The following is a 26,277-nucleotide window of genomic DNA, read 5'->3' as shown; positions in this document are numbered from 1 at the left end:
ATTAGGTGTGATGAAACAGGAAATAACTGCAAATTTGACATTCCTGACATGGCAGTGTGCAGCTTTGTGTTTGTAGTGTGGGCCAGAGTACGACGATCTCTTTCAACAGTGCATCTACAGCGTAGTTTCAGGTCCCTTGTGAGCCATATGTTTTATGATTTGGCCATGCTTTGTCAATTTGTAGATTATACATAAAAACATGCATCGTGTTGACTGACATGTTCAATGAGTTAATCTTTTTCACCAAGCTTCTTTTTGTCCTGTTTTCTTTTCTCTCCACTAGATCACCCACAGCCATTTGAGATTGAGCCCTTGACAGCTGTTGCAGGAGATGACATTACATTGACCTGCAGAGGCACAAGATACCTCTACGATAGATTGAACTGGTATGATCCACTGGGCCAGGTGGTGCCCTGTGGCGAAACCACTCTTCAGATCGAACCCTACGTCATATCTTTGTCCATCAAGCTGGTCAATGTCTCCAGAAACCACACACTAGGTTATAAATGCCTGGCTTTAAACATGAACTCCAACAAAGTGGTTAATACAACATCTGCTTTAACTATTGATGGTGAGTTTCATCTACCAAGCACCAAAGAGATCTTTTTGTCTTTGTGTAAGAATCAGCATACATCATATTACGTAATGTAAGATCCAGCTTATGTTACTGATCAGTAAGGAACAAATGGCACTAGTGTGTAAAGCTCAGGAAGAAGCATCTGGGTCATATTTCACTGCAAAATTAAAAGAACACAATAGGAAATTATTATTATTACTACTACTACTATTGTTGTTGTTGTTGTCATAATACTTAAGGTATGATAAGCATAGATGCAATGCAATTCAATAAAAAATGTATATATAAATACATTAATCAAATATAAATTGATGAAAAATATAAGGAATAAAAGTTGTTACTATTGGGAATTATTGTTGAAATGGTTTTCACAATTTTACACCACAATTACTGTAATTTGAAAACCTATCATTCTCATTACTATAATAATGAAAATCATCCTGTCCAGGCACAGTTGTTTAAATAAATGTGCATAATTTAAATTCATTACAAACAAATACTTTAATGTACTTTACAAAAGTACTTTACAATTAAAATATTACATTTATCTCTTATCATCTTTATCTCATGTTATGTTTTACACATAAATTAATATATGATTTTTGTACGTATTACAGTAAAGAGAATGGGATTTTTTTTTTCTTCTTCCTTTAAAATAGACTATTGATAACTGGGAGAGTGAAAGTTAAATGTGCTGATGTGTCATGAGAATAATGTTGGGGTGAAATAGTTCACCCTGATGCATAAAAATTGCTTACAGTGATATCTACAATCAAAAAATTATATAGAAGCGTGGCGTATAAATATGTAACTCTCCATTGTCTGACACAGAGAGGCAAGGGCCCTGGCTGAAGCAGAATCTGACCAATCAGGATGTGAACAGCAGCAGCACCCTGACACTGGTCTGTATGGCTTCTGGTGTGCCAGAACCCTTTATCACATGGTACAAAGACAAGACTCCTGTCACCGAAGGACCAGGTGAGAAAGCACTAAACAAATTTATGTGCAGTCATAAGTGATCCTCCTATCAGACATGGAACTGTTCTGTATTATATGACCTATGTTTTTAATTCATCTTTCTATAATGCTTCCAGGAATCACTCTAAAAGATGACGGCACGCTGATCATTGAGCGGGTGAAGAAGGACGACGAGGGCATTTATGAATGTCGTGCCAGCAATGCTGGAGGGGAAGCAAAAACCAGTGCTGTCATTACTGTTGTGGGTGAGTTCTTAGATGATGACCAGCTCTTCGCCTACCCTTATTTCTTTATTCATCATTCATCTTATAAGGGCATAAATTGTGCAGTTGACTGTAAATTGTGCACAGTAATCATACAGGGGTGCGTTTCCCATACAACGACGTAACTTGCTGCTTCACTACCATAGTACGATCTAGTCACGACTGTTTCCCGAAACCATATTGTCACAAACTTGCCGTTCACAAAGGTGGTGGAGTAATAACATCTTTAAAGATAGAATTAATGCTAGATTTTTTGCTACAAATTACGGACAGGGCATCTGAGGACAAATTCTCATTTTGCTTTATTTCCAGATTGAATCAGAGGCTCGTTCTTACGTAGGCTACTAGAGCACGTACATGCACACTTTTCAAAAATATGTAATTGGCATTTGTATATATTCAAAATAAAAAATATAGATTGTACTTAATGTCAGCTTGCTTATTTTGCTCAAGATAACGATTAGTTAAGTCCATGTGTCATAAAAACAAGAAACTATGCTTCTAACCACCGCTCGGGAGCTGTCAATCCAACCACACAAGTTTGTGATGCAGTTTGCGAATGTTCGTTTGAACTATGGTTTCGGGAAACACCAAATCATTGAAATATGTTAGTAACAATGAAATTTGCTTTGTTAGTTGGCTAATGATGCTTTTGGGAAATGCACCCCAGATTTTCTTATTTTAGGACTTTCACTTCCATTCAGACATTGTAAAGATGATTCTAAATCTCACAAGCACGTTCTCAAAGTTTCCATAGTAATGTAAACAGGACAAATAGCCTTTTTTGGCCAAACTTTGAATAACTATCAAATGAGAACGACATACTAAGGCTGCCAGGAATGCCATTGCAAATTCCAGTTTTTTTTATGATGGGGGTCTGGGAGTTAAAGTCAGAGTCCTCTCACAAGGGAGATGACCTCTACATAGTCTTCGAGGACATTCATTAATGATCGAAAAGACATTCTCTTTAAAGGAGCAGAGGGTTTGAAACATTGGCTGGCTGAAGGAAAGTATAAATTAAGAAGACCCCTTTCTAATAAAATGATTGTCCCCTTATCTCATTAGTGAAATTTAGTGAAGAAAAAAAAGGGAGGGAAAAAATGGCTTGACATGATTCAACAAACAGTCATTCAAAGAGAGCAGAGTGTGCTTTAAATTCTTCCTCCTTTTGGAAATCAACATTTGAACAGTTTTGGAACCGCTCATTACGCAGTGAGCACATGATAAATGAGAAGGAGTGAACCAGACCCTATCCGGTGAAAAACTGCGAAACTGCAGAAAATGAGAAATGGAAATAAAATCAAATTTAGGGGAAATGCAGAAAGCAGCACTGCATGACATATCCAGTTTATTTGTTGTGAAATGTGGATTTGTAAGAGATTATATTTAGAAATATTATTAAAACATGATATGTACAAATATCATTTGTAATATTTATTAGACAAAGATTTGTGATGAATATGGTACAGATGGTTCTCTCATTGAAAACATGCTGTTTCTGCACACAGGAGAAGATGGTAAACCAAATATTGAAGTGATCATTTTGGTGTCTACTGGAGCAGCAGCAACATTCCTGTGGATAATGCTCATTCTCTTCATCCGTAAATTAAGAAAAGTAAGGACTTTAAGTTATACTTTTTATTTCAGCTGTCCTTGTTACAGAATACTGAGTACTGAGTAATATTCTGTTTTATTTCTGTTATTCTACGACAAAGACTTAGTCATGGTCTTCTCTAAAAAACTCTTAATGCTCTAATGTGTGTCAAACTATCTAACCAGGGCCCAAACTGTCATGCAGCTACATAGAAAGAATGACAAAAGCCAAAAAAAAAAGTTACATTTTGTGTCAGTATTCTGATTTAAGAAATATTTAATTATTTCACCAGCAAAGTTCAGCAGATTTAAAGATGGGGTACCTGTCCATCATCATGGATCCCGACCAGATGCCCCTCGATGAGCAGTGCGATCGTCTGCCCTATGACAGCAACAAATGGGAGTTCCCTAGAGACCGCCTCAGACTTGGTGAATTCAAAGATCCTTTTCTTCTTTTAATAACCAAAATTTTTTATTTTCCTCTAAAAGCAAAGCACGTGATGTAAACCAGAATGAATTCGAGTCATACCTGACTCGAAGTTTACTCTTTTGTAGCTCAATGAGACTCATTAGAGTTGTCATGTTTTAAGTATTAACTTTTTCTCAGGTGTTTCTCTTAAAATGCTTTGGAACAAATAAAAATAGACACAAATTAGATGTTGCTGCTGTGCAAGTATAAAATCAATATAGATGGCATAGCTCATATATTTGATATGAAATTGAGTTTGTCTGTCTCCCGTGGGACTAAACATGTAAGGAGCCAAACATACAAAGACAAACTTATCTTAACACAATTGGCTCTTTCTTCTCTTTAATTGCCTTAATCCTCAAGCCTGTTTTGTTAGAATGGTGGGCATCAGGGTTGTGTAAGTTTTCAAAAGAAAATATGCCTTAATATATCAGCGGGCCCGCTTCTGTCGTTCAGTCTTAACTGCTCCGTGAATTCTCAGTGGAGGGTCAGTCAGGCAGTCCCAACCTCAGCAGGCTGTTTTAATTACAGCCTCACATCTCTCCTGACAGGGCATTCTGCCTGATTTATGAGCCCCCAGGACACGGCAAGCTCATGTAGACGCTCTCTCTCTTTTTCTCTCTCTGACAGGTAAAACTTTGGGCCATGGAGCATTTGGAAAAGTTGTAGAGGCCTCTGCATTCGGCATTGACAAGATTTCTACTTGCAAAACGGTGGCTGTGAAAATGCTGAAAGGTAACTGTAACATGTTATGTTTTAGTGGGCTCGTAAAGTCATTACAAATGACATGAGTGGCAAGTGAAGTGGAAAGAAAAACTTAATTTCTTTTTTTGGTATGTCGCCCCTTAATTACAGAGCTGCATGGACTTCAAAAGTTTGTGTAAAATCTGATGTTCATGTTCTCAGCATGATTTGAGAGTGATCCAAATAGCATCTTGTGCTTCAGTGGAAGCAAAAACATCTAACCGTTTACACAAATTTACTTATTCGATTAATGACTTACAAATAGACCAGACCACCATAGCACTTCTTTGTTTTAATTCCCAGATTTTGATTGAGGTTTCTGATTTTTAGACCCCATAGTATAATGATAAGATCAACAGAAATGCAGTACAAAAACAGAAAGTAGTTAGTTGAGTGTAATTAACATTTCTCACATCACAAATTTGCTCTTTTAGACAGATATGCTAAGCCTTTTTATGGCAGTATTGAATACATCACTCCCGTCTATTGAATGCAAATGTAAATCGGAGATTGAAAACAGAAGCCTGTCCATGTGGACCTTTTGGTTTTGTTTCTTGAGTTCATATGAAGATAATTTGCAGCTCTTAAGGGTATTGCATGCTTATGATTGTCCACAGATATGAAACTTTGGACAAAAGCATACGCAAGTGAACTGAATGTGCAAATACTCACGTAGTGTTTAACAATGACCCCTAAACAGATGTTTCTTAGCTCACGGTTCACCTTCTGTAATTGGTAAATGTTTGCTATTATTTTGTTGCCACTTTCCAAAATGTCCAATATAATGCAACAATATTGAATCAATACATGGAATTACTGTCATGCATTAAAGTAAAACAAATATTTTGGTCTAGCGGGACTGTATTCCCCTGTGGTTGTATTTGTCTAAACTCTCCCCGTCTGGTCAACTGGCTGTAGCGATTGTTTGGTGATGGTGCATTCTTGCAGAGTGACGAGTGCCGCTCTGGTGGTGGTGTTTTGTCTGTTCTTGATGATGATAAATCTGTCGACTCTTTAGATATGCATTACCACTTATGTCAATGCATTCATCTTCCCTGAGCGTTAATTACAGAATGAGAGGCAAGACTGATGCCACCTCATGCACCGCTGGTCAGTTCTTAATAAGAAGCAGTTCCTCTTTATTTGAATTCCTTCAAATTATGCAATCTGCTGCCTACACACATTTTATTTCCAGAGAATGACAGCCCTGCTAGATAAGCAGTCACTGTTTAATTATTTACACATTTGTATCATCCGAAACTTAAAAAAATCTAAAATGCAAAGGAAATTTGTCCTCAGTTTGACATGTTGAATACTCTTCATGCTGGGTTAATTCCTTCTCCTACTTTGAAACAAGGAGCGCCAATATTCCTCTCAATAAAAGTCTCTGTGAGGTGTCTTTGGTATGAATCATGTACGAATTACTGCTCAACGTTGAACATAGCTCTCCTGTGTCACTTTGATGGGTCTAAACCACGGGAAACCCGACGTGTTAAAACAACAGCCTCCCAGTCTGACTCCATGACCTCAGAAGGTCACCAGGATAGTGTTCCTGACCGCATATTTCCCCCAGAATGATGTGCAAACTACTGAGAACCTGGAAAAGTGCTGTTTCTCTTGTTCAAATACTTTAGTTTAGACAGTTTATAACAATGTTGCCTCCAGATGTTGATCTGTGCGCTATAATTTATGGTGTGCATTAGGTTGTCTGTTTAAGGTTCCTTTAAACACAGTGACAGGCTTTGAACTTTAATTTTATGCTTTCTGGTGATTTCCGTGTGTGAACTTGATGTTTATCCTTATTATCGAAGTGCTACTCAAATAATTTTTAAGTTAGAACACACTACCATTCCGTTGGCTAGATTTAATTATTTTATTTTCTATTTTATTTATTATACACTTTGATATATTTTACTATATAGATGTATAATTATATTTGTAATATAATAGATACTTTTATTTTTTAAATGATTTACATTCTTTTTATAATTTTTTACATATAGATTTTTTCGAATATGTAAAAATGTTGTTGTCACAATTATGTCTAGACATTAATAAAAAATCTTATATCCATTTGAAACAACAGTAACCATAATTCAGCCTTTCGACAGGAGACCAGAAATACAACAACATGCTAGAGATCATACATAATCATACATTTCAAACAAAAATCCTTTCTGACCATGTAAGGCATTCCATTAATTAGTTTTTTCCTCTTATCCTCTCCTTCAACTTCATCTTCACTCAACAGCGGGAGCTACAAATAATGAGTGGAGAGCTTTAATGTCTGAACTGAAGATTCTGATCCATATTGGTCATCATCTCAATGTGGTCAATCTGCTAGGAGCCTGCACAAAACGTGGAGGTAAGAGCAAGTTGACAGAGAATTCAACCTTGGAGACATTTGTGCAAAATTTCAACATTTTCTCTCTGTTTTTACATTTGTTTGGTGTACGCTCAGGTCCATTAATGATAATTGTGGAATTCTGCAAGTATGGAAACCTTTCCAACTACTTGAGAAGTAAGAGGGGCGACTTTGTGGTTTACAAGGTAAGCAAGTAAATTCATTCAAGCAGTGATTTGACATGATGACGCATGAAATTGACCCGAGCATGTGATTGATAACATCCACAGTCTCAGGACGGTAAGGCTCTGCGTTCCAGCTCCGGGTGTGATCTCAGCGAGCTCATCAAGCGCAGGTTGGAGAGCGTGGCAAGCACCGGAAGTTCAGCCAGTTCCGGCTTCATTGAAGATAAGAGCTACTGCGACTCGGAGGAAGAGGAGGAAGGTAGCGACTGAGTGTCTTCCTTCCCCTCTCCCCTCCTCCCTCTCAACCCCTGTCTCACCTCCACCCCACCCTCTCTACTCTCAAGGCTCCGCTGATTGTTTTTTCCCCCTCAGTCTGATAGGTGGCTTCCTCAGGGATTCATAAATACAACTGATATTTTGTACGAGCCACTGTCACCCACTGCGCGCAGAGCTTTTTCTAATTTCCTGCCGCGAGACCAGAGCTAGTCCGCTGTGGGTACATTGGGTCGTGCTGTCCAATGCCGGTTATTTCTGGTTTGATAAACTGTTTACTCAGGTGGATGACCCACCCACAAGCCCCTCACTTGAGTATCATCGACAAACTGCACGTCGCAGTCTGCTCTAAAAAAAGAAGCATTTCATTGTGTCTCCTAATCGGATGTGTCTATAGTAAACAGGAAAACTGTGACTTCAAAAAACTGTTATTAAAGGATTAGTTCACTTCAGAATTAAAATTTACTGATAATTTACTATGTCATCCAAGATGTTTATGTCTTTGTTTCTTCAGTCAAAAAGGTTTTTGAGGAAAACATTTCAAGATTTTTCTCCATATAGTGGACTTCAACAGGTTGAAGGTCCAAATTGCAGTTTCAATGCAGCATAGAAGGGCTCTACACATTCTTATCTAAGGAAATGATTGGTCATTTTCTAAAAAAAAATAAAAATTGTATACTTGTTGACCACAAATACTCGTCTTGCACTGCTCTGGGATGTTCCACGCATTATGTAATCACGTTGAAAATGTCACGTGTGACATAGGCGGAAGTACCGCAGTAGGGTAAACTCCATCTCATTTTCTCCTCCAACTTCAAAATCATCCGACATTGTTGTTTTACCTTTTTTCGTAAAGGACGTTTGACTTGGTCTTTGCACGATTGCATTGATCGCTTGCTCTGTACTTCCTCCTACGTCACGCGTGACCTTTCCAACATAATTACGTAATGTGTGGAAAGCTAGTGCAAGACGAGCATTTGTGGTTAAGAAGTATATTATTTTATTTTATTTTAGAAAATGACAGATCGTTTCGCTAGATAAGACACTTATTCCTCAGCTGGGATCGTGTAGAGCTCTTTGAAGCTGCACTGAAACTGCAATTTGGACCTTCAACCCATTGAAGTCCACTATATGGAGAAAAATCCTGGAATGTTTTCCTCAGAAACCTTCATTTCTTTTTGACTAAATAAAGAAAGACATAAACATTTTGGATGACATAGGGGTGAGTAAATTATCAGTAAATTGAACTAATCCTTTAATGGATTAAGAGAACATCAAACTTGATATACAGCACAGATTTATAGTAGAAGAGATTCCTAGAAATGTTATTTCTTTTTTTACGTACCAAAAATTGCATAACAAAACAATGGTTTTGATTTAGCTGCTAATACCCTTTCATCCCTTTTCTGCAGAGCAAGAGGATTTGTATAAGAAAGTGCTCACATTGGAAGACTTGATTTGCTACAGCTTTCAAGTGGCTAAAGGCATGGAGTTCTTGGCTTCGAGAAAAGTAAGAGTCACGCTTTCACTACTCAGGATTTCATTCCGTAGTTTTAACCTTTGCAATGAATCATTGTATTCTTAGTTTGTTGTGGCAGATCATTTTAATACCAATTTCCTTTTTAAATAATTCTTTGGCTTTTTGTATTATAGTAATAATCAATCTCCTTATTTTGGCAACCCTTTGAAAAGTTTTGTCCAAAACTCCAGAAAATGAAAACCCAAATTACTTTATTCATCCAACACACTCGTTTACACATATCCAGCAGATGAGATTAATTGCCACATACTAAAAATGCGGTTTAGCGTATGTGGTTTAATCTCACCTCAGGTCAGAGTTTCCCCGATGGCAGTTCCACATGTTTTACATTATCACAGCTTTCCATCATGTGCTCCATCTGACAGCGCAATGCCACACATGGTTCAAATAAGACACAAAACGCATCTTCACTACAGCCCTTTTCCCTAGTCAAGACACTGAGAGTTTAAATAACACACAATTACATCCTGCTATTACAATTAACTAATAGATGAAGTATGTAGAACATAATCTAACAGGATCTCTCTTTTATCTCTCCAAGTGTATTCACCGCGATCTTGCCGCACGAAACATCCTGTTGTCTGAAAACAACGTTGTGAAGATTTGCGATTTTGGACTCGCAAGAGATGTATACAAGGACGCAGACTATGTCCGCAAAGGAGACGTAAGTGCGGAATTATATCCAATTACTTCATGTCGGTCACGGATACATGCTGCAGTGAGTCCGTATAATGCATACAGTGTTTCAAATCTACTTAGTGTGATGGATACAAATGATAACGGGCCAAAAACCACTGACACTGTGAATGTTCATCTGGAAAAGGATAAAATAATTCTGTTAATGCCAAGAGTCTTTGGCGTGCTGTTAGTCATTTTATAAGCCCTGATAATATTATTCTGGTCAATGGATGTTTTCTTGTGGTCGAGTTTGAGCCAAGACGTCACACAGATTGTATAATCAAATAGACAGCGTTTTATAAGCTGCACGTTTTTGAATGAACAATAATATTGGGAGTGGTTACAGGTAAGAGTGGCGCTAACATGCTCTGCTTATCTTTTCACAGGCCAGACTTCCCTTAAAGTGGATGGCGCCAGAGGCGATATTTGACAAGATCTATACTACTCAGAGTGACGTGTGGTCTTTTGGAGTGCTTATGTGGGAGATCTTCTCTCTTGGTAAATACCATTGCTGTCCTAAGAGTATAACTCACATCCTCTTTATTCATGTCGCCGTTGCAACAGTTTAGGAACTTGTAGCAATTCCAAGTGTTTAAAATACTTCCTAATGTTTTTTTAGTACTTTTTGACTGTTATCACAAACAGTCTTGATTTAATATTTTGGGGAGATTTGATTATGAAACAGTCAACTTTCAGCTTTTATGAACTCAGGCCTTCAGTTCTTGGAACAATGCTTTCTGCTCTGATGTTTTCCATGAAACAAAGTGTAGTTTTCCTTCCTTTCTTCTATAGAGACTTTGTTTGTTTGCTTTACTGGTTCGGTGCATTTTACACCAAAGCAAAAAGTCCAGACAGGATTCAGCACCCACCAAGTTAAACACACGGAGTAGGAAGGCAGCTCAGCACATGCTGTGCTCCATCCAAATGGAAATAAAACGAACTCGAGGGTCCTCGATCAAAGACACCTGGCACAAACCAGGCTGCTCATGAGGTGCCCTGCGCTATCAACCTCCTCCAGATGTAGAGGGCAATAACTGTCAGCTGCTGTTAAATTTTCCTTTGGGAACAAAATGGATTGCATTGTCAGCTTGAAAAAAAACAAAAACAATTTTCATTCCACTAGTGCAACAACATCTGTGAACTTCAACGCTGTGTTTTTTAATTATAAATAGAGGTCGTAAAACAGATGAATCATCTTCCATTTGATCAGGTTTCATTCCCAACTGGGAATGTAAACCCACAGTTACCAGGCAGCATTTAATGTAAATGTCTGCTCCCCCTCCACAAATATACTATAACCTTTAATGGTATATTGTACAGTGTAGCTGTGGCCCCTTTGTCGTTAAAGACTCTGAGCAAACTATTTTAATATCACCATTCATATATGTATGTATACATTATATCTATATATCTACTATATAACCAATATTGACAATTCTACTTTATTGCTTCTAATTTAATATTGAATATTTCATTACAGATTCTTGTACATATTTGGCTGTTAATAGTGCGGAAATCAATTGTGCAGAATCTTTGCATCAGAACTTTTTTTGGAATAATAATAATAATTATTCGCTTTTTTTTTAATTATTGGCTTTTATTCTAAGTTTGAAATGCATATTGACTGAACCAGAAACCACATTAAAATTCCCCCAACTCTACATTCACACTCTTACTGTAATGGATGCAATGAAATCTGTGGGAAAATAGTGGGGCGTCATTTCACACGTTAACATAAAGCAACATTTAGGAAAACACGATATAAATAATAAATTATCAGTGATATTGAAGGAATAGGACCTTAACTGATGACTCTGAGCTGTCACTACCACTGAGCTGCACTGACTCAAGTTGGTGTCAAATAGACTAACACGGAAAGTTTAGAAAAATTATTATTGCTACTTGATAGTGTCCATGAGAGAAGTTTGCACCGCACCCAAAGTACACTCTCATGTTTTGTGTTGTGGATTTGAATTTCTTGGGCCTGTTTTTCTAGGCACTCCACATCTGCTGCACTATATTTACAAAGTTGCTGGATATTTCAAGTGCTGTTAATGTATTTGTTTTTAATGACTACCTAGTCTATGTCAGAAGGGGGGTTAAATCAAAGTTTAATGAAAGATTGACCCGTTCTGAGATTCACTGTTATGATCTGCATATTTTAGTGGTTATTAGATATTATTAAAAGGATTTCAGTCAAGCAAATGAAAATATTGTTTCATGAATCATGGTTTTTGCAAGTGTGCAGCAAAGTCTCAACAGTCTGCAAATTCACGCTGTCTTAATAATATAGTGTTTCTGGAGAAAACGGCTTTGAGTTTCCAAGATTAGTCAACTGTCCTCATCAGCCCCACTGATGCTGATTATGCCGAGGTCTTTTCCATTGATCTCTCTGTGCTCCCAACCCACTTCACAGTTTAGTGAGTTTCTTGTCAGGCCCTTTGAAGTGGCCAGAGCTCTATTTCATGGAAAAGTCTTGATAACCCCATTATTCTCTTTCTTCTCCCCAGGTGCCTCCCCTTACCCTGGCTTACACATTGATGAGGAATTCTGCTGCCGACTAAAGGAGGGCACCAGGATGAAAGCACCTGAATACTCCTCCTCTGAAATGTAAGAATCGCTCTGCTTGTGCCACTAATGTCAGACAGTCCTGATTTGAAGCCATTTACTTTTTAAAGTATTAGTGCCACAAATTAGAAAAACTGTTATGTACTGTAACATAAAATTAATCTAGCATAAGCACATCAAAAGTTCCTTTTAAAATGGTTACTTAAAATGTTGTCATTTTGACACAATATTTTGAATTAATATTCAATTTATTGTAGTAAACCTATACTACAAGTGTTGATAGTATTCATCAGTCTAGGGCTGTCAAACGATTAATCACGATTAATCACTTACAAAATAAAAGTTTGAGTCTGTGTGTAATTATTATGTATATATAAATACAAACACATCCATCTATATCTTTGAGAAATATTTACAAGTATATGTATTTATTTATATTTTTATATAATTTATATTATATATAAATAAATTTTTTGTACATAAATAACATATTTCTCTTATATACATTAATTTGTGTGTATTTATATATACATATTATTTACACATATTACTCACACATATATTATGCAAACTCAAACTTTTATTTTGTATGCGATTAATCGCGATTAATCGTTCGACAGCCCTACATCAGTCTAAAAACAAAGAAACATTTTTATATAAGTATTATATTATTTGCATGCCTGTTACCTATTCTGACACGTCACTATACTCAAATTATACATCTTTAAAGGTATTTATTTTATGAAATGTCTAAATACAATCCTTCTGTGTGATGCCAGGACTTTTATACAAACTTTAAGTGACTTTATTCCTACAAAACTCTTCAGGGTTATTAGCTGAAACCTGTACTCTGGGGAAAGAAAATCCTTTCCTATCGATACAGTTGAAAAGAGCAGAAATATCTCATTTCATTGCTTTGACACAAGACTGAAGCCTTAAATGGAAACAGATCAATTATTCGCTGAGTAGAAGAAAGTCGAGCAGCTTCTGATTGGCAGCTAGTTTATAGTGCAGTTAACGTGTGCTAGGTATCCATTACTAACTTACACCAATGCAGCTGAAACTCAAGCTCACATTAAAGGCTTCAGTCTACCTAGGCAGCATGGGGTGGCCAAACACAGTGGCAGGACCCCTGGGCATCAGATAGGGAAACCCACCGTCAAGATACTCCCATTGTGGTTACAGGGTTAGAGAGCGAGCCAAACCAAAATCTGAAAGTTTTCAGATGTAACAAGATATGAGAGAAGGGGTCATGGTATCAGTTTTAAATGTGGTAAGGAAGTAAAGCGGACAACTTCAGAATAGTGTTGCTTATAAATGGGTGCAGAGAACTGAATCACCTCAGTCTGAGAGAGAATAATCACTGCCTGTTCTCAATAAGAACCCCTACTGCTGTGCTCTACTATATCTTCGTTTGAAATCAGGATGGTAATTTTTCATATCTGATATTCTGTAACTGTATTATACCCTCTGTCTTAAACATTTGGAAACACGAACATAACGCTTATGTTTAAAAGAAAGTGCGTAATGCGAGTCTCAAATTTGTAATCACACACGCCAAGTCTGGCTAATTGAACATAACAAGAGGTCATGACAGATGGTGATTGGAGATGACCTACAAAACGCAGTCCAGACCTCAGACCTGAATTGAATGTGGCAATCGTAAATACAGCCTCTCTGGTGCCAAGTCCATTTAGCTTCAAAGAACATGTCAACTAACATTGCGGATATGGGTCAATTTAATATACTGTATCACCTGAATATCGTTTTTGATGGAGGTAGCAGAGATGTTGATCAAGTTATGTACTGGACTCTCAGGGTAAACATTACTTTATTCCTGACCCTGACCCAAACTTCCCTATTGTGGATGATGAAAAGGACTTCAATTCAGAAACCAGGAGTTTGTCCAGATCATCCATCCAGACTGATTCACTACTGGTTCCCACCATCCCACTGGCTCATAACTATTCAATATATTGAACTAAACGCTATTGTTTTTCATTAATGTATTTTCCATTTATCTCCATGAAAAGTGTGCCATAGATGTGAGCACAGCTTGATGGGATATATAACATCCTGGTGTATAGTTGATTTCAGAGGAACCACTATTCAACAATTTTCTGGACTTCCTGTTAGTTTAAGGAGTCGCTCCATCTGGATTCATTAAAATAACCATTTTAGAAGTCCTGCTTCCTCCTGCTAATCTCCTACACAGCCCACGAGAAGAATACCTCATCTCTGATGGCTACCGAATTCAAACCCAGATGGATATATTAGATGATTAGCGTAAGGAAGTAATGAGTCATCAACTAGTACAGTAATTTTTCCATACTCCAAATTGCCCAGTGTCGTGCTAATCAAACGGGATCAGAGAGTTTCATGGTTAACATGCTTTATTTATATAAGGACCTGTGAGTGCAACACCACAGTATAAACAGGATACAGCTCAATCATCGCCCGTGATCATTTACTCAAATGCCGGGTCGGTGCATTGACGCCCCAGTGTTTCACAACTGAACCTTAGCCTTCAGACAAACTTAACCATTACAGACCACTGCAAAATCCAATAAAGGACCCCAGACGTCTCTTGTGGGAAGAGATGCTGACAGCTCATGTAGAGCTGGAGGAAGTTCCTCTCAACACAAACTCTCACCCTGAGAACGGTGCAATGAAAACACTCAGCCTCACTCCTCGTGTCACGCACTGAATATTATTGATGACTGTAAATAATTGGATAAAGCCAGATTTGCAGACTAACCCAGAGGTCAAGGCAAAGGACGTAATTCATGAGGGTTTGTGTAGCTGCTGAAGAATTGCAATTTATGATTATGGCGTTTTGAACACTATGTTCAAAGGAAGTTCTTTAACGTGCGCATGTTTCTCTCCATAGATATCAAACCATGTTAGACTGCTGGCATGGAGAACCATCCCAAAGGCCCACTTTCACAGAACTGGTAGAGAGGCTAGGAGATCTGCTCCAGGCTAGTGTGCAGCAGGTACGATATCATTCACTTCATTATCCTTGTATGTCTTTCCCACAAACTGTATTTGAAAGTTTAAAGACTCTGACCACAGCAAAACCACAAGGATTTTATGGGATGAGAGATGCACTTACCATTACACAAGAAAACCATGCCAGACTGTTAGTCACAGTGAATTGAGTTATTAATGTGAGTTCAGAGTGACTATAAATAAAATTTAGGACAAGCATGAAGTCAAATACATGTAAACACTACCATTCAAAAGTTTAGGGAGTAAGATTTTTTTTAGGGTTTTTGAAAAAAGTCTCTTATGCTCACAAAGGCTGCATTTATTTGATCAAAAATACAGTAAAAACAGCAATAATCTGAAATATTATTGCAATTTAAAAGAACTGTTTGAATATATTTCAAAATGTAATTTATTCCTGTGATGCCAATGCTGAATTTTCAGCATCATTCCTCCAGTCTTCAGTGTCACATGATCCTTCAGAAATCATTCTAATATGCTGATTTGGTGCTTAAGAATATTTTCTTGTTATTATCAATGTTGCAAACAGATTTGCTTAAAATTTTTGTGGAATCCATTATACATTTTCAGGATTCTTTGATAAATAGAAAGTTCTAAAGAACAGCATTTATTTAAAATATAAATATTTTGTCTTTACTGTCTCTTTAGATCAATTTAATGTGTTTGAAACGATTCATTTCTTTCAAAACAAATCTTGCTGACCCCAAACTTTTTAAAGGTAGTGTATTACAAAATTATACAAATTGTATCTCACAGACCAAGCCAATTTAAATGCTCAAATTGTGAAACTTGCATTGTGAAATCCAATGCCTGTACTAATCAACACGATATCCAAGCAAAAGAAATGTCAAAATCTACCATTTTTGAGGGTACAGTATGTTCTGATACATTTTTTCTTTGTTTAAAAAGAAAAGGTAAGGAATGGATTTGATTTATAATATGGCTTGAAGAGAAGATATGGTCTCAGTACACAGCACTGAGATCAAAACATATTCTAAGCCATCTGAATTGGAAGCCATCCAAACTCCTTCTCTCTCACATAAGGAATCAAGCTTAGAGTACTGCCTGGACTGTCCCTAATAACATCGTCTCCATAAAACATACTCACACATTCTCCTGCAGATTTATGTGCAGATTCCTCCAGAATTCTAGAATACCATATGCAGGGTGATGTCACAGTTTTAAAATGAGCTGAATTTTTAAACACTTTGTGTCTCTTAGGAGGGAAAGCATTACATCCCGATCAACACAGCCCTGTTGACCAAAGCAGACCCCTCAAACCCAAACCCCACAGAGGAGACCTCCACCAGACCCGTCTCTCTTAGAGACTCCGGGACGGCTTGGTAAGATAGCTTATCCATCTAGAAGATATATGATCTGTATTTGTATTTCTGTTGTTAAAAATCAGACTGTGTGTCATTATTCATGAGGACTATTTAAAGCTTTTTTAGAAATGTATTTGTTTTTTTGGTAGATAAAGTTCTACCATCTAGTTTCTGGTTTCCATACAGTACTTTTATCCTGTTCTAACCAAACATGCACCACACTTCATTCCAATGGCCTTCATTTGAATGTTTTAAAATAAGCCAAAGGTTGAAGGAAAGCACTAATTGTTTCTTGATAAGGAACGGTCCTCGTAGCATTAAGGGCGCCTCAAGGAATTTCCTCTTGTACCACAAATGCAGTTTCAGGATTTATGCCTACTTAAGATAATATTTATCCAACTCTTGTTTCCATGGGTCATTCAAGTATTTTTGTAGAGAGAATAGTATTGAAATGCTGCTATCCTTGTTATGCCTAAAGCTGAATTAAAAAGCTATCGCTTTACCCTGCTGTGTAAAATTAAATGAAAAGTATTTTATTCAACACAGTACTGAACTTCTACTTGGAAGCTGTGATACTAAACACACCCCTCTTACTCTAGTATGTTTTATGTATTTGCTTGAATCTGCCAGACATGATGTCATGAGAAACTTTCCATACTGATCTGATGCGGAGTATTTGTTGCTTTCAGGAACGTCAAGATCCGCCCAGCAAGTGTGAAGACCTTTGATGAAGTAATCATGGAGAACGGAACCAACAAGATCCATGAGGTGAAGAGCTTGTTTTTCTTCGCACTTAAGAAATGGCACTTCATTTGCACATTACAAAACAATGCAAAAACATAGTGTCTGCGGTTAAGTCATCTTTGGTTGTTCACAGGGTGGGCAGTCAGACAGTGGAATAGGTCTATCTTCAGATGACCTGAAGACACTGAAGCACCTGGAGTCACTGGCCCGGCCGCGGAGTTTCATGGCCCGAGCGTGAGTACAGTACATTCAGTCCTGTTTAGAGCTTTTGCCTGGCCACGTCCAGAACCACAGGAATGGGTAGGGCTGTCGGCGTATGCCCTGGAGACCCTCCCACTGGGCTGGAATGTAGATGACACAATTGTCATACAGTTTCTCCCCCAAGCTCCACACGACTCCAGTCACTACCCCTTTTCTTTGAGAGACGTGCCTGCACGAGAGTCTCTCAAACAATGGCACAGTGGAGAGATATTGCCTAAGGTGACAATCTCAACAGCCAGACAACAAAAGCAGGGCTGGGCGTGTGACTTGTTAAAGCTGGCTGTAAGGTCTGGTGACTAGCATCTTTGTTTGTACCGCCTGGACTGTAATGGCATCTGACTCCATCGCTGAAACAGCGTGGCTACAGATATGGCATTTTGCCATTTCAAACAATAATATGCATTGAATTGTGCCTTTTATTTGAGGAAGTATTTGAAAGAATGAGTGCTTAATAGTGAAACATATTTCATTTAGGGTCCTAGTATTTTTGCTACAGAATGTATAAAACTTAAATATATTGACTGACTGATGAAAAAAATAGATGATTAAAACATTGTCAGTTCTCGTCTTAGACCAGCCTAATAATTTATTAACTACAGACTAAAGTGTGCCGGGGTCTGAGACAACATGACTTGTTCATAAAAGGTCCCCAGGGCAAATGGTGTTGAAAACTAAAGCGAAAGGGGCCTTTTAAGTTATTAATGGGAAGCCATTGGGCTGGATTAGCCTTGGTTTTGTTAAACCATTTGAGATCTGAGACGCCGTTTATGGTCTTCCAGTGTAGCAAAGGCCAGGGTTAATCTACAAAGGTTATCCTCTAAATTGCATTTAGGGCCTCATGGACTATACGGCATCCTAATATTTCAGGGTAACAGTTTGCACCACCAATTGCAGCTAGACAAATAGTGATAATCTCCTACTGATTGGAGGTTTATGACTCAGACCTGGAGAGGTATAGTGGTCATGCTGGTTAGAAGTGTTCAGTCTAAACATGCGATTGGAATTAGATAAGGGTAGTTGGGTTGTGGTAACGGTAACGGTAAAGGTATTGTATCGAAGTTATAAATTCCGGTATCGTGACAACACTAGTGTAAGCTGCCACAAATTTTTTGAAAATTTTCAAAGGGTGCCGTGACTGAAAAAATGTGCACTACAATGCACAAAACTGTCAGCCTACTGTAGAAACAAGATGAATACTGTAACAATATTATAGTAATATTAATACTAAAGTTCATTTTCACTATAATCAATAACTGAGATGTGAGCGAGACATGAAAGTAGTGCCAGTTTCAGTCAGATGAGTGGACTGATATACAGCATTGCTCTAGACATCAGCGAATATTAGGAAATATCAGACCGTTGAATGCTGCGATCAACCAATTAGAATTGAGTTTTAATAACACCACACCCTCACATTCTCTACAACAGAAATACAGCTTGGGTGTCTCTTTCAGTGATTGATGAGCCAAGATTCAACGCAAATGAGCATAATCAAACGGTTTTCATTACAAACACCCTGTCTCGCCTCTGTCAGCACTCCCCCGTCTTTCCATGTCCAATGCCCTCCATGTCCTAGCCCGATATGATAAAAAGCTGGGCACAGCCTGCAACCAGCTGGCGAAGCCATGCACAGGTTGCCATGGTCACAGCCATGGGAAAAAAAGAGCCATTCGGTGTATGTAGAGAATGATGTATATATTGTAAAGAGGCGGCCCCTGCCAAGGACCCACTCAATCACTGTCACCTTTGACCTTCTACAGCTTTACTGCTGTCCAAGAGTCTCCCTCCACATTGTGCCTCTGGATTCCACCTGGTACTCCCACATTTAGTATGCACATATGTGAAGTGCTTGGTACTGACAGCTCTGCTTCACACTGTGTACAGGCCACAATACATGCCAATCTGTTTCATATAGATATTTACTGCAAATGATCGCCCCTTTAGACTAAAATCAGTGCTAACAGACTCCCTCCAGGGTGTCTGACCCAATGACCCTGGATGAAATGTTATTGAAACCCAGAGCAACACACAGAGCAAAGTTTGCAAACACAGTACAACAAAATAATACTATTCAAAATGTATTTGTATAAATGCTCGTTTTAATTTGGGTACATAAAACTAGGGCTGTTGATTTAACATGTTAATTAGATTAATTAAAGAAAAAAATTGTTAAAACTATTAACGCACTTGCCACGCTCCAGACCTACGTAGGTCATCTGAGATTTCATACAGTTGATTGATGACAAATATGATCAAAGATTGGGACTTTGATATGATGCAGGACAACAATTCACTGTTGTAACGTGAAGCTTATAGAATATAGTTACAATCTCCTTAAAATTCAAGATATGGGGCCAAAAATGAACCTGTTTAAGTTTTTGTCTCATATTTACATCATATTATGATAAGGTTAAGCTACACTAGAAAGTTGCCTATAGTTTACTTTCTCGAAAACGACAAATAATATTACCCAGAATGCATTGTAATATACAGACTGCATCTTATATTACAGAAGTAATATACCGTAAAAACAATGCATTCTGGGTAGTATTTTCAAGAAAGTAGCCTATAGGTTACTTTCTTGAAACCAACAAATAAAATTGCCTAGAATGCATTGTTTTATGGTATATTACTGTTTTAATGGAAAATGGTATTTTACTATGTAAATTTGGCTCATTTTTTACAGTTATTTTTTAGAGTGTATATCACATGAGTAACTAGCGCAATATCACTATTTTTTTATAACATGCTATTTTTGTCCCAAATAGTACGAGTGCAAATGCGACACTGATTTTATACAGTAGTTCAATAAATAAGATGTTAACATTGTTTTTGCTCAATTTTGCCAACGGAGATATTAAAGACAAAGCAGAAGTGTTCATCTCCTAGCAACACACAGTGGCATTTCATTTCTGAATCTGTGTTTTGAATGAATCGAGTGAACAAATGATTCAGTGGACAATTCATAAAGACAACCTTTTACTTCACATCTGAATAAATTAATGAATCTAATGAATGAATGAATGACTTAATCATTAAGACATTTACCTGCCACCTACTGGCAGTTTTAGTTTCTTAATAGAGTATAATTTAATTAAATAAAATAATTTCATATTTCCATATTAATTAAAAATAAAAATAAAACATTAAAGGTATAGTTCACCCAAAAATAAAAATTATGAAATAATAATAAAAATAACAATAATGACTTTAAATGATCTTTTGGGGGTAATTTATCAGTCAAATTCGATGTGCGATTAATTTGTAATTAATTTGATTAAAAATTTCAATTGCTTGACAGCCCTAATTAAAACCCATTTGCTCCTCCGACAGGATGAAGAGCAAAAGCAAGGAGTCCGTTCTGCTGGAGGGTGAAAAGGAGAAGTACCCAGCGCTTGTTCCCTCACTGGACCTGAGTCTGGAGGACTCCTCTCTTGACCCAGAGCTGGAATGCCATAGCCCACCTCCAGACTATAACTATGTGGTCCGTTACTCCACACCACCCGTCTGAGTTGGTCTGCACTTGTAAGCCACCAGAAGTCTGATTGGTCGGGTGCACATTCAGTCTATTTAATTTTTTCCCCACGGTTTTTCCATTCCACTTTATTCTGATATCGGAATGGTCATTCAGAGTTTCACATATGACCTTTTCAAGGTAGTGTATGAGTACGTGAGTACAGTGGACTGCCACTCGTATCATTGTGGCAGTCCGAGATACAGCTACGGACCACCTCAGGTATTCCCGCTGTCTACTGTGAACACAACAGGCACATTTCATTACAATAACGGCACTGTTTTCCCCTGTGAAATAACATTCTTCATACAGAATGGTGGCTAATTATGAAATCATTTGTTCCGTGGTTAGAAGGAGAGGACAAAGGCAATCCTTATTTTATTTCTAGATAAATATTTTATTGAAATGAAAACTGGAATTTATGGTTATGTGATATTTTATTTTTATTTTCCTAAAATTATTATTTCAGAGCTCACTAAAGCTTATTCTTTTCTCTTTTTAGGATAATAAATATTTTTCTTTAGAACAGATTTCACTCGCATTTCACGCAACTGTCAGACAAATTGTCAAACAAAGACCACAGATCATGAATAATTGAATGTGCGGTCTGAAATTCCTTCCCAGAACTCAATCTGAAATTGCAGGACATTGATCATCAACACTTAGGATGCACATTGTGTTTCATGTTCTGTCGCGCCAGTCCGAGGGCCGTTTTCCTGCGTCTCGCCCGATGAAGCTAAAATGAATCACTTTTGTTCCCGCACATAGTATTTGTTTCTGGCAGAAGATCATGGCTTTCATCCTGGTTCTTTACGTATGGCTTATGGGTGCCTAACATCCAGTCTATCACTGTGAAAGTGGCTTCGAAAGCCTTAGCAAATAAATTATTCATGCACATTTAATAGGAAACATTCTGTTAATTATTGATCAAATGTGGACCACAATAAAAAAGGCCTCGCTCTGTTCAACAATAGTTAGACTGCATTGTGTACTTTCCATATTTATGTTGTTTACACTACTGTATACATAACAGCACGTAATACGTTGTGCAGCTATTAACCAGAGGAAGGTATTCTGTTACTGATTCAGTAGTCTTTTGTGCTAAAATACTACTAAAGCTTGCAGGGCAGGCTATAATATTGTCAACAGGCTGGTCACTATATAAATGGACATGATAATTATTGTAAAAGCATGTGCACACATGTAGGTGCTATCAGTATTAACTCCTTAACATCTGTATGCAAGTAAACCAACACTGTGGGATGGAATGGGTGGGAAATCATTGTATCGGTTAAACCAGATTATATTGACAGTTGTAAAAGCTGTTGGGCCCGTTATTGCCGACAATTATTGTTAGTCCTGTTCGTAGCTGATGGACTGTCTTCCAAATAATGAAATGTATATACTGCCAAATGATGCTTTCATAAATGTTGACTGGCATTTGTGAAGTAAAACTGTATGCACTGACATTTTCTACATGTATTTTTTTGTATAATAACTATTTTAATATTAACCAAGCTTAAATAAAGATCTATATATTTATATATAGCACATTTTCAGAGTCATGATTGCATTTGTACTAGTATATGCCTTTATTTTATGTCTAATGCATCTAATGAATAAAAATGCACAGAAATAATTCAATGACGCTGACTGTACTGTAGTTTTCTTCCTATAGCATAATTTCCAATACATATTTCCAGCAACATTTTGCTGCTATCTATTCTAAGATTGTTGGTGGAGATGGTTAGGCTGTGTGTCATCTGTGCGCTCTTCCTCCTGCTCCTTGGCCACAGGGACACATTTCCTGAGCGGGGCGAGGCGACGGCAGTCTGTCTGTCACCAGGACAATGCCTCTGAGCAAGAAAAGGAAGGGCTTCTCCATCATTCCCATCACTACAGTACAACACTAAACTTCCTAAGAGCCAACAGTGCCCCCCAGCTTTGGCACTAAGCGCCAGAGGTGAATGTTGTTGCTCTTTCTGCTCATCGTAACGGAGATATACAGATACACTCGGTAAAAACTCACTTGACTGATTGTGAATTGGCATGTATTAATGAAGACTGTGAGACATGTAAACTGATTCAGGAATATGAAGTATAAATAAACAAGGGAAGGATGTTGGGAGGTTGTGGGTCATCATATTCTGGCTGTAAGCACAAACGTGGCATTCACGCACACCTCATATTTTTCCACACTCACAGGAAGTACATACAGTCTCCGAGCTCCGCAGCTAATCAGAGTTCTCAATTTCCTTTGCTCTAAATGAACATGATTACTGCTCAGTGAGCATTTCCATAAGCGTAATTTCCATTTTATTAATATAGAAACAGTACTATATAACACATTACATTAAGTACAAATTTTTGTATATTCATTTTGTTCTGATAATATTCTTTATATTTTATATACATACAGTACAGTCCAAAAGTTTGGAACCCCTAAGATTTTTAATGTTTTTAAAAGAAGTTTCATCTGCTCACCAAGGCTACATTTATTTAATTAAAAATACAGTAAAAAACAGTAATATTGTGAAATATTATTACAATTTAAAATAACTGTTTTCTATTTGAATATATTTCACAAAGTAATTTATTCCTGTGATGCAAAGCTGAATTTTCAGCATCATTACTCCAGTCTTCAGTGTCACATGATCCTTCAGAAATCATTCTAATATGCTGATCTGCTGCTCAAGAAACATTTAATGTGTACAATTGTACAAAATATTTGTGTACAATATTTTTTTTCAGGATTATTTGATGAATAGAAAGTTCAAAAGAACAGTGTTTATCTGAAATCTAATCTTTTGTAACATTATAAATGTCTTTACTGCCATACTGTGATTTAATGCATCCTTGCTGAATAAAAGTATTCATTTCTTTAATTTCTTTTCAAAAAAATAAAAATAAAAATTCTTACTGACCCCAAACTTTTGAACGGTAGTGTATAATGCTACAGAAGCTTTGTATTTCAGATAAATGCTGTTCTTTTGAACTTTCTATTCATCAAGGAATCCTGAAAAAAAAAAGTACACAACTGTTTTCAACATTGAAAATAATCATAAATGTTTATTGAGCAGCAAATCAGCATATTAGAATGATTTCTGAAGGATCATGTGACTCTGAAGACTGGAGTAACGATGCTGAAAATGTAGCTTTGCATCACAGGAATAAATTACTTTGTCAAATATATTTAAATAGTACACAGTTATTTTAAATTGTAATAATATTTCACAATATTACTGTTTTTTACTGTATTTTTAATTAAATAAATGTAGCCTTGGTGAGCAGACGAAACTTCTTTTAAAAACATTAAAAATTTTAGTGGTTCCAAACTTTTGGACTGTACTGTATATACACACATACCACATTACCATTCAAAATGTTGGGGTCAGCCAGATTATAATGCCTATAATACTTTTATTCAGCAAGGATGCATTCAATTGATCAAAAGTAACAGTAAAGACATAATGTTACAAAATATTTCTATTTTAAATAAATGCTCTTGTTCTTTTGCATTCATCAAAGAATCCTGAAAAAAAAATGAATCGTGGTTTCCACAAAAACTTTTTTTTTGATGATAATAAATGTTTTTTGAGCAGCAAATCAGCATATTAGAATGATTTCTGAACGATCATGTGACCCTGAAGACTGGAGTAATGATGCTGAAAATGTGGTATTAAAATAGAATTTTTTTTTTTATTGTAACAATATTCCACATTATTACTGTTTTATTGTATTTTTGATCAAATAAACGCAGACTAAATATGGTAAGCACAAAGAAACGTAAAAAATCTGACTTTTGAACGGTAGTGCATACAAAGACACTTAATGATATAATATAAACTACACCAGGACTATAAAATCCTGTTACTGGGATTTGTTTGGCCCCTTCCTTGTATGATATGGGATTGTGAATTGTAGTCTTTTTATAACTTCATAGTTTATAATGGAATCTGCTAAATTATCTCTGGGAAAAACATCAAGTATGCATCTAATTAAAGGCTGTCTCCTATTGGGACCGTTTTGTTTTTCTTGTTCAACAATGTGTAAATCCCTGCGTTGCCACTTCCAGAGTCCCTTCCCAAGGAAAACAGCCCCCCCGGTGGCAAGATGCTTCATTAATCACTAAAACAGAGGTGGTATATTAGGACTTTTGGGAGTCTGCCAAAACTCATTCCTGTAATCAGTGACAAAACAGAATGCCTTGAAATCCTATCATTCCCATTCTCCTTCCTCTGTACAATTCCCATTAATGGTCTTCCCCTCCGCTCACACTTCCCACGCTGTGTTCTGGTGAGGGAGTGTAGGGAATAGCAGGATCGGGGTTGGGGGGAACCACATCCGTACCTCTTACCTATAGCTGAGACAATGGAGTGGGCTTAATTTACCACAGATTATGGCTTTTGCCCACCTTTTTCCCAGAAAGGTAGCACTGAAAACACAAATAGCCCCAAATATGTTGATAAACTCTCATGATGACCAAAGGACAGGGTCAAAGAGTTCTGACTAAATCACACAGACTATTTGTTGTAAAAATAGTTGTCTTAGACTTTGGCCTTCGGTTCAAAGTAAATTCTTTTTGTCCCCACAGGGCTGCAATGATTCAAAATAAACTATTTATTATATGTCAAGAATTCTGACATTGTAAACAATTCAGAAGCATCAGATCTACAGCGCTATGAGAACTCTGGACTCAAGCACTGAACAAAAAAATAAGGCCTAAAGATAGGCTACTCTACGCTATTGGATGTAATATCCACATATTCCTGGTTTACGTTGTAAAGAAAAGCAAGATGGGTTTACTGATGATGATGATGATGATGATGAACTCACAAATGATTATTGGTAATGTGAAATCTTTGGAAAATCTTTGGTGGCAGAGGCTTTCAGAATGAACTCAGTTTGAGTACAACCGCTAAATTGATGGCGGTCTTTGGTTGTAACTGACAGAAAGCCCAAGAAATGAAGAAAAAAAGTCCATTTGGACTAAACTAATAAGATCTAGCCAGTAAAATCAATACATACTGCCTTCATAGTCTTCCCATGCACATGAAAAAGTTTATGCAATTATTGCTCTTATTTTAGTCATGCCGTCTGTTCTGTGCAACTGTTCTGTTTTGGAATTTGTTGGAAAAGTCCTAATAAACATGCAATGAAGCAATATTCTTATGAACAAACCATTTGGGACACACATGTTATTTTCATCGTT

At 37.1% G+C, this 26,277-nt stretch overlaps 1 protein-coding gene across 2 annotated transcripts in view; it reads left to right on the top strand.

Annotated features, from left to right (window-relative positions):
* The window catches only part of kdrl (kinase insert domain receptor like), a 51,791-nt gene extending 29,178 nt beyond the window's left edge, over nucleotides 1-22,613 (top strand). For both annotated transcript variants that reach the window (XM_048175852.1, XM_048175851.1), the window contains exons 13-30: nucleotides 284-571; nucleotides 1,409-1,555; nucleotides 1,672-1,800; nucleotides 3,327-3,433; nucleotides 3,705-3,840; nucleotides 4,511-4,615; nucleotides 6,876-6,989; nucleotides 7,086-7,174; nucleotides 7,259-7,412; nucleotides 8,839-8,936; nucleotides 9,508-9,630; nucleotides 10,031-10,142; nucleotides 12,155-12,254; nucleotides 15,103-15,208; nucleotides 16,443-16,564; nucleotides 17,236-17,314; nucleotides 17,424-17,524; nucleotides 20,885-22,613. In XM_048175852.1, coding sequence (XP_048031809.1) covers nucleotides 284-571; nucleotides 1,409-1,555; nucleotides 1,672-1,800; nucleotides 3,327-3,433; nucleotides 3,705-3,840; nucleotides 4,511-4,615; nucleotides 6,876-6,989; nucleotides 7,086-7,174; nucleotides 7,259-7,412; nucleotides 8,839-8,936; nucleotides 9,508-9,630; nucleotides 10,031-10,142; nucleotides 12,155-12,254; nucleotides 15,103-15,208; nucleotides 16,443-16,564; nucleotides 17,236-17,314; nucleotides 17,424-17,524; nucleotides 20,885-21,062 — 2,288 coding nt within the window. In that variant the 3' untranslated portion in view covers nucleotides 21,063-22,613. The remainder of the gene's footprint in view (nucleotides 1-283; nucleotides 572-1,408; nucleotides 1,556-1,671; nucleotides 1,801-3,326; nucleotides 3,434-3,704; nucleotides 3,841-4,510; nucleotides 4,616-6,875; nucleotides 6,990-7,085; nucleotides 7,175-7,258; nucleotides 7,413-8,838; nucleotides 8,937-9,507; nucleotides 9,631-10,030; nucleotides 10,143-12,154; nucleotides 12,255-15,102; nucleotides 15,209-16,442; nucleotides 16,565-17,235; nucleotides 17,315-17,423; nucleotides 17,525-20,884) is intronic.
* Nucleotides 22,614-26,277: the final 3,664 nt, after the last annotated feature.

Source organism: Megalobrama amblycephala, linkage group LG23 (genome assembly GCF_018812025.1).
Source record: "Megalobrama amblycephala isolate DHTTF-2021 linkage group LG23, ASM1881202v1, whole genome shotgun sequence".
NCBI classification, from domain to species: Eukaryota; Metazoa; Chordata; class Actinopteri; order Cypriniformes; family Xenocyprididae; genus Megalobrama; species Megalobrama amblycephala.
This window is presented reverse-complemented; position numbering and strand designations above follow the sequence as displayed.